The sequence below is a fragment of the Vicugna pacos genome, chromosome 23 (assembly GCF_048564905.1).
Source record: "Vicugna pacos chromosome 23, VicPac4, whole genome shotgun sequence".
Lineage (NCBI taxonomy): Eukaryota > Metazoa > Chordata > Mammalia > Artiodactyla > Camelidae > Vicugna > Vicugna pacos.
Genome location: NC_133009.1, coordinates 17,422,634 through 17,438,996, shown reverse-complemented (window position 1 = coordinate 17,438,996; position 16,363 = coordinate 17,422,634). Strand labels below are relative to the sequence as shown.

Genomic DNA, 16,363 nt, shown 5'->3' with positions numbered 1-16,363 from the left:
AAAATATTGCTGGCAATTTATGTCAGAGTGTCCTGCCTATGTTTTCCTATAGGAATTTTATAGTATCTGGTCTTACATTTAGGTCTTTAATCCATTTTGAGTTTATTTTTGTATATGGTGTTAGAGACTGTTCTAATTTTATTCTTTTACATGTAGCTGTCCAGTTTCCCCAGCACCATTTATTGAAGAGACTGCCTTTTCTGCATTGTATATTCTTGTCTCTGTTGTCAGATTAATTGACCATTAGTGTGTGGATTTATTTCTGGACTTTCTATCCTGTTCCTTTGATCTATGTATCTGGTTTTGTGCCAGTACCACACTGCTTTGATTACTGTAGCTTTGTAGTATAGTCTGAAGCCAGAGAGTGTGATTCCTCCAGCTTTGTTGTTCTTTCTCAAGATTGTTTTGGCTATATGGGGTCTTTTGTGTTTCCATACAAATTTTAACATTTTTTGTTTCAGCTCTGTGAAAAATGTCATTGGTAATTTGATATAGATTGCACTGAATCTGTATATTGCTTTGGGTAGTAACAATTTTAACAAAATTGATTCTTCAAATTTAAGAACACAGTATATCTTTCCATCTATTTGTGTCATCTTCAATTTCTTTCATCAGTGTCTTATAGTTTTCAGAGTATAGGTCTTTTGCTTCCTTAGGTAGGTTTATTCCTAAGTATCAAATTTGATGCAGTGGGAAATGGGAGTTTTTCCTTAATTTTTTTCTGATATTTTGTCATTCATGTATAGAAATGCAACTGATTTCTGTATGTTAATTTTGTATCCTCCAACTTTGCTGAATTCACTGATGAGCTCTAGTAGTTTTCTGGTAGCTGGTACAGTCTTTGGGATTTTCTATGTATAGTATTGTGTCATCTGCAAATGGTGACAGTTTTACTTCTTTTTTTCCAATTTGGATTCCTTTTATTTCTTTTTCTCATCTGATTTTTTTGACTAAGACTTCCAAGATTATATTAAATGAAAGTGGCAAGAGTGGGCATCTTTGTCTTGTTCCTGATCTTAGAGGAAATGCTTTCAGCTTTTCACCATTGAGTGTGATGTTAGATGTCAGTTTGTCATATATGACCTTTATAATATTGAGGTATGTTCCCTCTATGCCCACTCTCTGGAGAGTTTTTAGCATAAATGGATGTGAAATTTTATCAAAAGCTTTTTCTGCATCTATTGAGATGACCATATGGTTTTTATTCTTCAGTGTGCTAATGTGGTGTATCACACTGATTGATTTGCAGATATTGAAAAATCCTTGCGTGTCTGGGATGAGTCCTACTTGATTATGGTGTATGATCTTTTAAATGCATTGTTGGAGTTGATTTGCTACTATTTTGTTGAGGATTTTTGCATCTATATTCATAAATGATATTGGACTTTAATTTTATTTAATTGTGATATCTTTTTATGGTTTTGGTATTAGGGTGATGGTGGCCTCATAGAATGAGTTCAGAAGTGTTCTTTCCTCTGCAAGTTTTTGGGATAGTTTCAGAAGGATAGATGTTAACTCTTCTCTAAATGTTTCGTAGAATTCACCTGTGAAGCCATCAGGTCCTGGACTTTTGTTTGTTGGGAGTTCTTAAATTATTGATTCAATTTCAGTGCTGGTAATTTGTCTATTCATATTTTCTATTTCTCCCTGGTTCAGTCTTGGAAGATTGTACCTTTATAAGAAATTATCCATTTCTTCTAGGTTGTCTTATTTTGTTGACATGCAGTTGCTCATATTAGCCTCTTATGATCCCTTGTATTTCTGTGTTGTCAGCTTAACTTCTTTTTCATTTCTGATTTTATTAATTGGGGCCCTAACCCCTTTTTTCTTGAATCTGCCTAATGGTTTATCAATTTTGGTTATCTTTTCAAAGAACCACCTCTTAGTTTCATTGGTCTTTCTTATTTTTTTTAATTCTCTATTTCATTTATTTCTGCTCTAATCTTTATGATTTCTTTCCTTCTACTAACTTTAGGCATTGTTTGTTCTTTCTCTAATTGCCTTAGGTGTAAGGTTAGATTGTTTATTTAAGATCGTTCTTGTTTCCTGAGGTAAGCTTGAATTGCTATTAACTTCCTTCTTGAAACTGCTTTTGCCATGTCCCAGAGGTTCTGGATTGTCGTGTTTTTGTTTTCATTTGTCTCTAATCATTTTTTGATTTCCTTTTAAATTTCTTCAGTGTTTCATTGGTTGTTTAGTAGCATATTGTTTAGCCTCCATATGTTTGTGGTTTTTGAAGTTTTTTTCCTGTAGTTGATTTCTAATCTCGTAGCATTGTGGTTAAAAAGATGCTTGATAGGATTTCACTTTTATTCAATTTACCAAGGCTTGCTTTGTGGGCCAGCATGTGATCTATCCTGAAGAATGTTCCATGTGCACTTGAGAAGTATGTGTATTATGCCGCTTTCAGATGGAATGCTCTATAAATATGTCAATCTGATCTGATGTGTCATTTAAGTCTTCTACTACCTTACTGATTTTCTGTCTGAATGATCTGTCCATAGATGTCAGAGAGGTGTTGAGGTTCTTCACTATTATTGTGTTACTGTGAATTTCTCTTTTTATGTCTGTTAATAGTTTGCCTTGTATATTGAGGTTTCCTATCTTGGGTGCATATATACTCATAATTGTGATATCTTCTTGAATTGATCCTTTGCTCATTATGTAGTATCCTTCTTTGTCTCTTGTACCCATCTTTATTTTAAAATCTACTTTGTATGATATAAGTATTGCTACTCCAGCTTTCTTTTGGTTTCCACTTGCATGGAATAGCTTTTTCCATCCCCTCACTTTCAGCCTGTATGTCTCTAGCACTTAAATGGGTCTCTTGTAGACAGCATATACACGTCTTGATTTTGTATCCATTCAGCCAGTCTATGTCTTTTGGTTAGAGCATTTAATCCATTTACACTTACATCAGTTGCTGATCTCTTAATTTCAGATGCATTTTACATATCCTCATTGGTGCTCTCCTCCCGTCACAATTACTGGTTTTGATATCATATTTTACATCTAATTGTTTTTTGTATCTTTAACTACTTATTGTGGATACAGATGATTTTACTACTTTTGTCTTTTAACTTCCCTATTAGTTTGTGTGTGGATGATTTCCTACCTTTACTGTATATTTGCCTTTCGTGATGAGTGTTCCCATTTTGTAATTTTCTTGTTTCTAGTTGTGGCCTTATCTTTTCTACCTGGAGAATTTCCTTTAGCATATGTTGTAAAGCTGGTTTGGTGGTGCTGAATTCTTTTAGCTTTTGTTTATCTGTGAAGCTTTTGATTTCTCCATCAAATCTGAATGAGAGCCTTGTTAGGTAAAGTATTCTTGGTTGTGGGTTTTTCCCTTTCATCACTTAAATATATCATGCCACTCTATTCTGGTCTGCAGAGCTTCTGTTGAAAAAGCAGCCGATAACCTTATGGAAGTTTCCTTGTATGTTGTTGTTGCTTTTCTCTTGATGCTTTTAATATTTTCTTCTTATCTTTAATTTTTTTCAGTTTGATTTCAGTGTGCCTCGGCTTATTCCTCTTTGGGTTAATCCTGTATGGGACTCTCTGTGCTTCCTGGACTTGGGTAACTATTTCCTTTCCCAGGTTAGGGAAGTTTTCAGCTATTACCTCTTCAAATATTTTCTCAGACATTTTCTCTCTCTCGTCTCCTTCTGGGACCCCTATAATGCAAATATCAGTGCACTTGCTGTTGTCCAGGGGGTTCTTAAACAATCCTCATTTCTTTTCATTCTTTTTTCTCTTTTCTGTTCTTTCTACTACTCTATCTTCGAACTCACTGATCCACTCTATTGCTTCATTTAGTCTATTCTTGGTTCCTTCTAGTGTATTATTTACCATCACTTTGGTCAGTTTGGGTCACTTGTGGAACCCTCTTTGACTTTATTTCCATAGCTGAGTCAGATACAGCTGAGAAAGGTCAAAACCAAGAGAGACATTTGTTTTAGTGACTCTTGCTGCATCACTCCAGAGTTTCTCTTTGGCAGAAAATTTAACACAGTAACTGCACCAATGGGCCAGGGCTGACTTTAGAGCTTTTATTTATTTATTGACCTGCTATAATTCACATGCCATTTTCCAGTCCACATTTTCTTTTATGAGTAAATATGTCTCCAGTGGAATTTCCTGGGGACTGTCAGGCATTATTCCTTCTAGATATTTTGGCTTTTAAAGTATTCTGTTCATTCCAGATACTCTGTAAGTTATTGCCAGTGGAGAATGTATCACTTCTGTTCTGTCTGCCCCTCCCTGCCCTGTGCCATGATATGCTATCCCACTTTCTCTTCTTGCAGGGATTGTCTCCATTATCAGCCTAACTGTGCTGGCCTATGAATGTTATATTCATGTGGTTCATGCCAGAATGATCACTTTTTCCTGGACCTGGAGGGCCGTTACCTACATCTGGCTGTACACACTGGTGTGGTCAGGAGTGCCTCTCATGGGCTGAAACAGGTACATCCTGTTTCATGGACTAGGATGTGCTGTAGACTGGAAATCCAAGATGCCAATGACTTCTGCTTTGTGCTTTTCTTATTTCTTGGCTCCCTGGTGGTGCCTGTGGGTGTCATTGCTCATTGCTATGGCCATATTCTGTATTCCATTGAGTTGAAGTGAAGGGTGAGTTGAAGACTATGAATGCTCCTGCCCCAAACCATGCAGGGTAGAAAATTTCATGTGGAAGAGAATCATACTCTTTCCTACAGCTGGCGCAGTTCTCAGGGACTTCCCACTTGATAAAAGTTTGCACTATAAGTCACTTTCTGAGAAGATCATTGAGGAGTAACATTTACTCTTTATATATCACTCTCTAAACCACAAGAAGGAAGGAAAGGGGTTCTGGACAGACAAAAATAAGCAATAACCAAAAGAAAAAAACCCTACATTCTCCAGCATTCTTAGAATTTAAGAACTCTAGTAAAGGGAATTCCACACTTCCCATAATTTTATTCATCCAAAGTTCACATAAACCCACTAGAGAGTGGTACAGACATTTTGTCTGGAAATCACTTTTGAGTCATAAATGACAAGAGCTGACCACAGCAGGTTTGCTTTTAGGTGCTAGCAAGAAAGACATCTGGAGTTACAGACTGTGGGGCATACTCCACATCCCAATCTCTAACTTCAACCGTGTACATTTTCCTTACTCATTCACTACTTCTTCCTACTCTGTTCTCTTCTCTCATCAAAATCCTCCAGTCTCTTGCTCACTCTGCCAAACCCCTCTAGCTTTCATCCCGTTTAAATCACTTAGCCACATGCATCATTTTAAATCATGACCTATTACTCTCAACTTTCATGTTCCAACTTTCTTCATATACATCTATTTTGAAAAAACAAGCAAACAAATCCCTGGTTTAATCCAACTATTTGTATTCTCCATGCTGTAATCAAACTACAGAAAGGGGCTGGAGAAAAACCACACTGGATTCCCACTGTCCACACTCAGCGGTGAGGTGTCCTCAGTCCTCATCATCATCTCTTGCCCTCCTATTCCTCCTCATTCTTATCAAACAATCAAGCCTCTTATTTATTACACAAGACAAGGCAACTATCAAATTTCTCAACTCCCCGCCTCCCTTTATACAAACCTCTATGTTCACACTCGTTCTTAGACTCCTCTTTTCAGTTGCAAGGTAATGAGAGAGGTCTCTCAAGACCAAGCTGATCCTAGATTCCTGTTTTCATCCCCACCCCATTCTCTGCCTCAGGGACCTCCCTCAAGTAATAATTTTCTCTTTCACATATATCTTCAATCTCTCCCTCACTACTGGCTCTTTACCTTTAGCATATAACCATGTTAGCTTAATTCAAAAGCAGAATATACTCTCAACTCTCAGTAGTTATCTCTTTAATTACATAACATTTATTCCTCAACCCATTGCAAATTGGTGATTCCTTCTTCTACCACACTCTCACAGAAGCAGCCCTCATTAAGGTCACTAATGATCTCCCAAATGTTAGAGCCAATGAACACATTCTATTTCTTTTTTTTTTTTCCTGGCATCTGTAGCATTGAGACTTCTGACATTGTTGACAGCTTCCATTTAATTGTAATTTTTCTGCTCCCAAATTTTCTAAGACCTCATTCTCTTCTATCTTTGTTGCTGACTCTCTGGCCCCATCTTCTAAAGTCTCCTTCAAGGGCTTCTTTTCCTTGGGCCTCCCCAACACTATGCTCAGCTCTCGTCTCATACTACACAATAGACATGGATGATCTCAGTTAACTCTAATAAGTTAATCATTTTAACCTCCTTTAATCTTTACTCTTAGAGAAGGTAATTGACTTGCTCAACATCACACAAGGAGCAAAAGTGGCGAATCTAGGATATGAACCCAGATCCTCTAATTCCAAACCTAGAGCTCTTACTAGGACTCCACAACCTTCTTAAAAACTCTAAGGAAAAACTCCCATCCCCTCAAAAACGCTGATCTGAAAATAGATTGATATTCTATCGCATTAAATAAAATTGCTTCTTTTAAAATATAATGGCACACATAGATAATAATAGTACCAGGAATTTAACAGTCACTACCACACATTTCCTCTACTCTAAAAAAAAAAAAAATCAACCATTTTACTTGTTCATGTTTTCTTCCATTCCTTGTCAATATGAATACAGAATTCTAAATAAATAATCTCAAAAATATCAATAATTTAGATATATAAATTTAAATATATTTTAAAATACTATAAGCACATGTTTTAACAGATTTTCTTTGGAAAATTTTTTCTTAACCTTTATGATATTTCTAGAAATAAAAGAAGCACTTAAAGTTTGTTGAAATGCAATAAATTTCCAAGTTTAAAGTTATACACTAAGTATTAGTGGTATGCCAGTGATTTTATATCAATATATAAAGCAATTGTATGTTTGTAGCAAAATTAGCTTCTTAGTACATCAGAAACAACCATTTTATTTAAGAAAATACTTTTGATATACAGGAATATTCTCCCCTTCATCTTAAAACACATTTATAATAATAATAGGAGGAATTTCTAAAGAACTTTTTATCTGAGAAACTCAAAGAACTTTCAGCCTATAGGCTATTATTCATAAATATCTTTAATGGGGACAAACTAGGCATAGACATGCTGATTTTAGAGAAATGGGGTTACTTGGGTTTTACCAAGCATTCTCCTTTATAGCTGAGCCCCTGATGAAACCAGCCACGAACAAATTCCTCATCAAACTGCACTTTATAGTCATTTGCTCTAAAGTGGAAGCCACAGTAGTTGCCATTAAGAATTCATTTGGGAATTATGTTTTCATCAAGACCAGCTGTAGGCTTTATTTACCATGTAAAACTCCTGGCATCACATGTTTGCTGCCTGGTTTGAGAATCTGAGGATTTTGCTATGGATAAAAGAGATTCCAGGATCATGGAGAAATTATTTCCAATTTATCATGACTCTTTTAGGATGTCCTTTAGCAACTTGAAGATCTAGATAAAATAACTCATTTTATTCTTCTTTAGGCAAATTAGAAAACATTAAAAACCATTGAAAGATCTAAGAGACTATGTAGTTCAATGTAATATGTTAAGATGAGGGGACTGAGGCCCAGAGAGGTTAAGGGCTGGGCCCAGCTGCAGGTCCTGGATCAGATGTCAGCCTCCCAAGGTCCTATTCATTTCTCTTTCTGTTAGGGTAGGGCCAAGAATGGTATCTGAATATCTATTATGAAAACAATGAACAAAAATGATTTTTACATTTTCAACCCTTTCTTTTCCTTTTCCTTTCTGTGGCTTCGTGGCGTTGAAGATCTTCAGACAATAAAAGTGATAAGGATTTTAAGATATGAAAATAAACTGGCCAGAATGTGCTTTTGTATGACATTCACCTTTATGATCCTTTGGATGCCTTATGTTGTGATTTGTTTCTTGATGTTTAGTGATGGTGGACACTTGGTCACTCTAACAGTATTTATTGTTTCATAACCCTTCACTAATTCCAGCACTGTGTATGATGCAGCTTTTTATATCTTCATGATCAGAAAGGTAAGCTTTGTACTTAACCAATCATTTCCACCATGTGGGTGGGGTTGTTGGAAAATACAATACTTTTACAGACTTTATTCAGAGCAGTTTTGATGATAAAAACCTAAATCAGGCATTTTACAGGAAAGTAAAGGGTTCAGGAAGAAATGTGGATGTTTCCAGATAAAACAATAAAAATCCTAAGACCTGCCAATGGAGGTCACAGTTGTTAGGTAAAATTCCATGAAAATCAACATTTTATTCATCAGAAAATATTTTATGTCTAGTAATAATAACAACTACAGTCAAAGTTAATTTATTTAAAAGTCTTACTGCACTATGCAGATTACATCCATTATCTTTAATAAACTTCATAAAATAGGCAGTAATATTATTCCTTATTTTATTTATGGATTATGAGAGGTTCAGAGAAGTTAAAGCACTTGTTTGGTCCGGGACATGTTGATGCCTGGATTTGAACCTGGTTTGCTTGAATTCCAAAGGCCCACGCTCGTAACTTCTCATCACTTGGGGTTATGGGTACCATTAGCAATTCGTTGGGTTATTATCCACATACCACAGCCAATGTGTAGCTAAAGCCAATTTGCCTCAAGAAACTTCCTCTCTGTCTGTGGGAAGCCTATTAATCTATTTTTGTAGTGAAAAAGTTTCAGCTTTGTGGTCGTCAGTCATGACATGAGAGCGATGGATCTGATACGATTGACATGAAGCTGAGCCTCTAAGTTAAAAGAATTTAAAAGTTATGAGTCATGGTTAATTACAATATTGAAATTTCAAAGTAACAGGTCATATTACTAACAGGCAAAATAACTACTCTGACTTCAAATGCTCAAGAGCTTGAAAGAAGAGGGCATTTTTATATTAACCTGAGAATGTTCAGTGCTAAATCGCCCTCTTTGTTTTTATGCCTTTCATTTCCCTTGAATATTGTTGGCTTATCCTCTCCATAAGCTTACTTTCATTGATAAGTTTCAATATCCTTTCAACTGATGGTCTTTCTTTCCCTTTCATGTTGCCTTCCATTTGTCTATTTCCTTGAACCCAGAGATTTTTAATTTGGAATCCTTAGAATCTGAGAATTACTTGAGTTGGCCTCAGGAGAATCATTGGAAGCCACTGAAATTGTTCATAAAACTTTTTGAGAATATGCATATGAATCTTTCTGGTGAGCCTCAACGGGCTAATAAGTACATTTAATGTTCAAAATCCCTTAAAGAAACATATCTAGCTGCTCTCATGGAAGGTTCATGCAACTTGAATCTAGATATTATAAAGTATTGAAACAGACCTACGTGATAAAGTTAGTAAGAATTATAATAAATAAAAGACATAAAAGTCCAGGCTTAATTAGGTTGATCTGAACAGTACCACCTAACCCCCCAACAGCTAGCAAATGAAAAACAACAATCCTAATTAATCCAAATCCAGATTAAGGGCCAAACTTTTACATTTTTTTTCCATTTAATTTTTGCTTAGTTTCTTGGTAGTCACATGAACCACATGGAACCAGGAAAAGGCCAATGAATTTCAGAATAACTTCTGGGGTTTCCAGAGGAACTAGAACTGCCACACCCCTGCACTGGGGCTTTTCCTAGCACCTGATCACTCAGAAACCTGCTCACCATCATAACCCGTACAGATCAGACTCCCAGCCCCATTCGCCCACGTACTTCTTCCTTTCCTACTGGCCTTTATAGACATCTGTTTCACCTCCACCACTGTTCAGACATGGCAAGTAATTAACAAACAAAGTCACAATCTATGCAGGCTGCACCACCCTGGTGTGTTTTTTCACACTCTTCATGGTTGGATAGTGTTCTGATCTTGATGGCCTGTGACTAGTTTGTGGCCATCTGTCCTCCCTGCACTACATGGTCAATCTGAACCCCCAGCTCTGTGGACCACTGCCAAACTTTTACTTAATATTCAGCTTTATTTTCTTCCTGCCCAGTTTCAAAGGGCCCTTTTGCATCTCCTATGTTTCCGACTGCTCAGATACCAGCAACCTGCTAAAGACCTACCAGAGTTAAATGCAGATTAGACCCATTGAGATGTCACAGAAAGTCAGGGACAGACCAAAGAAAAAAGTGATTTTTAACTCTTCTCCCATCATTTTTATTATCACTCATGATGGCTCACTATCAGTCGATGACAAAGACTAGAACCAGTGGGTCAAAGGTTGATGTAATCCAAATTCGCCCTTTATAGGAATGAAAGATAGGGCTTTAAATCAAGATATCACTTTTAGACTACCATTATAAGATTGTTTTGGAATCCTCATTCTGTGTAATATCAACAGAAGTTTTGTGGTCCAGTAGAAAATCTGAATTGCTCTCAAGTTTTCTTGCCTCTGGGAGGAACTGAGCAGGACAAATTCTTTACTTCAATGGGTGCTTCATATAATGAAAAATCTTTTATGGCCCAAGGTGGGCATCAGGTACCATCAACTTATAACATGCTGAAAATTTTCACTTCAAATAAATATTTTTAAATGTTTGTATTTCCAAGGCAAATAACACATACTTCTCAAAACTTATTTAGCTGTTAAAATAACTTTGTCTCATACACATGTGTGAAATAGCTAGAATATCTTGAATTTTCTGTAGTGTTGGGTCCTATTCAGTATCATGACAAATGTTTGATCAATAAAATTTATCAAAGACAATTCTGGGATGAAAAAGAAAATCAATTTCTTAACTTTATGGGAAACAAAAGACTATTGCTCTATGAGTAATATGATTTTTTAAAAAGGAGCTTCAGACTAATATGCTACTGAGAAAGCTCTAGAAGATACTATTAAACAGCAACACAGAAAAGAAAATAGAATGATTAATTTCAAGGTGATCAAGGTTTACAGGTCATCACTCATTAGCAGCAGAGATACATGGTGAAGCTGGTGCTGATGGCGATAGGTGTCCCCATCTATTTCATTTCAAACATGAACGTGGCAGGATTAGCCTCTCTTCCTAGTAATTTCCTACAATTTTGCCAAGACTTCTGGATTTGGAAAAGGAGTTCCAACAAAAACTGAACAAACTTACATTTGAAGGAGGATGAAAGTAAGTGTAGACTGTATTCACAAAATGTGCTATTTAATCTTGACTGCTCTTCAGTCAATCCCCCAGATAAATAATGGTCAGTGTTAGTAAGGAGGCCATTTTCCTATGAGTCATTATTTAGACTGAACATGGATTATTAGGACCCAAGAATTTCCTTGACAATATAGGAAAGACATAGTGAGTCACTATTTTATTGCCTAATTTTTATTTCTTAGATGATTATTCTACTAGTGTTGCATCTTCATAATTAGTCACGTTTGAAAGATTTCTAAATGATCCAGTTGGCTTATTGAAGAAGGAAGAAACAAACAAAAAAAAAGTTTTCACTAAATGAACTTTTAAAAATCAAGTTTATTGCTAGTTTTTCCACAGCATGTAGTTCGAGAATGTTAGTAAATTGTTTCTGAATAGAATAAAATACGGCTTTATATTGCTATGAAAACTATCTCCCTTTGTTTCTTTTCCACTCTCTTGTGTATATAGATACTTAATTTATAAACAAAACTCTTCTATCCTTCACTTAGTATGGCTATTAAACATTTGAAGAAAATCTTCAGAAAGTAATACTTTCATCTAAAAACTGGGAAATAAAATTGATTCATTTTGAACTCTCTAGAAAGCCCCTCAATTCCTCAATTCCTTGTTTACACTTCCAGTTTTAGCAAGCAGGCCTGAGACTTGTGCTTAGGTGGTTCCATCCAGGTGATGAAAAGTGTAGTTACCATCTTAGGCAAATTGTGACTTTTAGTCCTGGGTGTTAAGTCAGTCCTATTAGGGCTTTAAAGAAAAGCGTGATCAGTGTCTTCTTTGAGGCCTCTATGGCCTTACTTTTTAAGAAGTGAAAGAGATCTTAGTCATTGCACTTTTATATTTAGAATGATCTGACTTAAGCCTAGTGCTGTGGGGAAGCTGCGTTTTGCAACTTAAAGTGGTGGGGTTTTTTTTTCTCAATAATTTCAGTGAACACATAGAAAAATTATACATTGAATTTAATTATAAACTGATAAATATCTTCCATTAGTGAATTAAATAAAATGATGGAAACATGATTTTGATCCTGTTTTGATTACAGAGAATTCAGGTATTTGCTACTGCAGCATCTTTATATCGCTTGCTAATAACATTAGTAATTTGTTCTAGTGACCCCAGGGAATTTGCAGGGAGACACGTCCTGTACTCTAGAAATAAGTGACCCAGTTCCATGGTCTTCTCAGGTATTCCAGGGGCCTTGGTGACATGGAGCGCCTAAGTAGGTAGGTGCCACTGATGGCTATCAGTATTCCAAAGAAAAAGAGTCCTTTGTTTATCATCTGTAAAAAGAGCAAGAACTCTCATTTTATTTGTGCAGAGATTAAAATCTTAAAAAGAGACTTCATTCTTAAAAATGTTGTATACAATTTCCTCGTTGTTCTTTAACCTGAAACAGTGATTTAATTGCATGACCACCAGGTAAAGTCCTGCAATGACTGGTAAGGTCAAGAATTTGGAGTTCCTGCCTCCCTCTCTTCCTCCTCTCTCTCTGTCCCTGGAAACACCTGAATCCATGAGTTCTGGATAAAGAATTCTTAGCATTCAGCCTTTGTCCAGACATTGAAAAAAATCCCACAGTTGAAAAAAAAAAAAAGAACTGTGAACTATGTCTTCAAAGAGAACTGTGCCAAAGCCACAAATGATTCAGTCACTGCTCAGACCTTGCACAAAGTGTCCCTGAAGAACAGTGATGGGCCCAGTGGCCTCTGTGACTCGGAAGGTGCACATTCAAAGACTTTAACTTGCACCTTCACCACCTACAGTCTATGAATGCCATGAGCTGAGGCTCCGTCTAGTCTGGGCTAGGTACACTCCCCTTCTATCCTGGCCTCTCACTGCACTCACTGTCCTGCCTCTTGCTGTCTATTTCCCATTTCCTCTTTGGACTTAAAGATTCTCAAGGGCAGGGACCCTATTTTATTCATTTCTGTATTAATAAATCTTGATTCATCCCAATATATTCTCTACACAGCAAAGTAATCTTTCTAAAATCCACACCTGAGACTATGAGCCTCCTTTGTCTCCCTATTTCCCCTCAAAATAATATTCAAGATGTTTCAAGTCCTGCTTACCATTCCAGCTCTACCTCTAGCCATTCTTACACATATGTGCTTCTTCCAGCTCGCTGACATACTCGCTACTCACATCCTGAATGTGTGAGCGGTTTCTGTAACCTCCACCCGCCGGGGCTATGCCCGTTCTCCTCCGGGGCAGTGCCTCTCCACTGCAGGGGTCTGTTTCTCCCACTAGTCTCTGAGCCACGCAAAGGGTAGGGGCTGCTTCTCGTTCATCACCGTTCCCACCTCAGTGTCTACGTACTGAATAGAACTGTTTATGTAATAAATGAAATTGTAAAATTTCCACAGTGGAAGATCAGGAATCTGAATCTCCATTTCATGACATCTCTGAGCCAACTGCCAAAATTAATGTGCTAGATAGCATTACACTGGAATTAGATTGTTTTATAAGTGATCCACTTTTTATCCAGTTTTATAAATTAAACCCATAAGAGTATTGCATGAAGCAAAAGTCAATTGCTAAATAAAAGTAAACGGTCATGTTGATAAAATAAACCAGAAAGTTTAGAATATTAGCACCAATTTATCTTTTTTTAAATTTCTTCCCGTCAAGAAGTTCTCTTTCTCTCTTTGCCTCGTTTTTTGTAATTTTGTTCATTAGGCTTCTGCTACCTGTATACCCAGGACAGTTTTTATTTGGAAAGCAAGCATTTGGTGTCTGTCACATCATTTTTGTATTTGCCTGAGGTAAATAGAACCATAACACTGTAAACTTCAACACATCAGATTTTTTAAAAAGTGTAATCTGTTCCAACCTTTTTTTGCCAATGCCAACGCAGCAGTGCCTCGTGGTACCTTATTCTGGAAAAGGTGACCTGTAAGGAAGTTTAAAAAATACTCTTGTGTGTTCTTTAATGGCTAAAAATAAGATTAAAGTGAGGAAAAGTCTTAAATCCAGCCCTTACCATGGTATAGAGAGGGATAAAGGTAGATGGAATAATGGCATGAAGAAATCTCTCTATGTTCTTTTGGAAGATGAACCATCTTGAGTTGACGTGTGCTCGCATCTGCAATAACGTGAGAGTCTTAAAGAGAGCCTTGAACAAAGTACCTTTAATTGTTTATAACAACTTACTGTCACTCTTCATCCCCATTCACCACAAAGCCAGACTAGAGTAGTCAAATAAACTCCTATTTCATAATAGTCACTTTCAATCCTCTTCAGTAAGTGTCAAAAGACAATAACTTGGAAAGGTAGAGCAATTATACAAAACCTGTTAGAGAACAATATTTTGCTCAGGGGTCAATATGGGAACACTTTTTCAGCAAGGGTTTGTCCGAATCTGTAAGGAGTCTGTGAGCCCAAAGGTTTGACAAATACCTGTTTCCTGATCAGTTTGGAATATTGTTTATGGCAAGAAGAGATCTGTTTAAAGCTATGCCTCTCTTAACCTATTTCATATTCAGGATAAATATTATGTTCTAGTTGTTTTTAAAGACAAGGCAAGATACATCAGTGGGACTCTCAGTATCTTATAGAGCTTCCTTCACCACAAATGAAACAATTCTGCTCAAGCTGAAGTCTACTTTATTTCTTTCTATCTCCTGGAGAGATGGAAAACAGTTACAGTCTTTTTTCAAAATTTATCTTGTCATTTTTTCATTTGATTATTTTAAAAAAATCTATAACCATAACCATTTACTGTGAGCTTTTCACATGACTGGCTCAAAATGGAATTGTCTTTTTCTTCTGAGTATTAATCACTGACCATGAATTTCTTTGTTATTACATATTTCTTTCAGTGCAAAAATTCCCAAAGGATATTCAATGCTACTTTAAGCTTCCCGCTTATAATGTTAAGAGCAGAAAGGTCATTTAATGTTTCTTAAATTTTTCCAAATATGTTAACTAATATCAAAACTGTATTTTCATTAAAATAGCATATTACTAACTCTTCTAAATGTCTAAGATTTTGCACCTGTGAACTAGCAGAGATTGAAAACAGACATTTCATCAATTTCATTACCTCCTAAATGTCCCTAATGGAGATGATGTGTGTGGGTCATTGTCACTGTCTTCATAGTTACAGTTCAACTGTGTGTAAGGAATGCTCTGTGTATGTGCATCTGTGTATGTGTTTTCTTTTGGTCCTATTTTTATTCAGCATGCATGAGATGGAGCTAGAATAAAGAAAAATTGAAGAATGTTTATTAGAATGTCAGTACATGAGCTCGTTGAATAGAGCCAAACCTTATCACTTACCTCTATGTAATTGTACATGGATAGGTCTGAAATCGCATGGTCATCTGGAATTCTAAATCTTGAGAATTCAGGAAGACACATACCTAGAAACCAAATTAAATAATACATCTTTCCAAAACAGTCAGTAAAAAATGTGCTAGACTCTACACAATTCAAATTAAATGGTATGGTCTCTACTTAAATGTTCTCCCTACCCTTTTAAAACTATGGGCAACAAGGTTATGAATACTGAGCAATAACAAGTAGGTGTTTCCCACTGTGATTAAATAAAACTTATTATAAAGTTAGTATAATATGTACTAGATTAGAAAATCATTATTATTTATTTCACAAATGGAAAGCAGTTCATATAAGTGACTGCAAATGACTCCAAGTCCTCAGAATTTGCTACTCTTTTTTTGTTCTCCCTTGCCACCCAATGCACATTTGTTTCATTTGTACCTAAGACACCTTATTAGCTTAAACTTTGGCTTCCCTGTTATTCTGTTATCTCCCAGAGGCAGGCCCTGTATTTTGTTCATGTTTGAAAACTTAACCTGGTATATGGTAAGTAATAAATATTTGATAAATTAATGACTAACTAATATAACTTCACAGGGCCAAACAACTCTAGTTTTTTGGGAAGCCATTCCTAAAATCAGAGAATGTGGGTGCAAGTCCCAGCTTCACCACTTCCTAGCTACACGACTTTGGACAAGTTACTTAACCATCTCTAAGAAATTTCCTCAGTTGTAAAATAGGGACAAGAATGGTACCAGTGCTGACAGTATGTTCTGTTCCATGAGCTCTCCGTCTACCTCCATCACTGTCATCACATGCAAACCAATCACACGAGGGCTAAGGAGGGAGGAAACAAAATGCCTCTGGATCCCCAGCACCTGAATGAGAAATTTACCCTGGAACCTATAATCTCTTCAGATTCAGACACCACTCTGACTCCCTATAACACCATAAGAAAACATTTACTGTGAACTTTCTTTGAT

At 36.3% G+C, this 16,363-nt stretch overlaps 2 protein-coding genes across 2 annotated transcripts in view; one reads left to right on the top strand and one right to left on the bottom strand.

The window, feature by feature from the left end:
• Positions 1–4,118: 4,118 nt before the first annotated feature.
• Positions 4,119–10,218, top strand: OPN3 (opsin 3). Its single transcript, XM_072948227.1, is given in 7 exon segments — positions 4,119–4,209; positions 4,305–4,508; positions 4,511–4,619; positions 7,758–8,010; positions 9,962–10,032; positions 10,034–10,169; positions 10,171–10,218. Coding segments are annotated over 7 exon segments (912 nt in total).
• Positions 10,219–12,052: 1,834 nt separating this feature from the next.
• Positions 12,053–16,363, bottom strand: part of KMO (kynurenine 3-monooxygenase) — a 40,794-nt gene continuing 36,483 nt past the window's right edge. Inside the window, exons 12-15 of the mRNA XM_015234783.3 lie at positions 15,381–15,463; positions 14,083–14,184; positions 13,933–13,992; positions 12,053–12,379 (exon numbers count right to left, since the gene is read on the bottom strand). Coding sequence (XP_015090269.1) covers positions 12,248–12,379; positions 13,933–13,992; positions 14,083–14,184; positions 15,381–15,463 — 377 coding nt within the window. The 3' untranslated portion in view covers positions 12,053–12,247. The remainder of the gene's footprint in view (positions 12,380–13,932; positions 13,993–14,082; positions 14,185–15,380; positions 15,464–16,363) is intronic.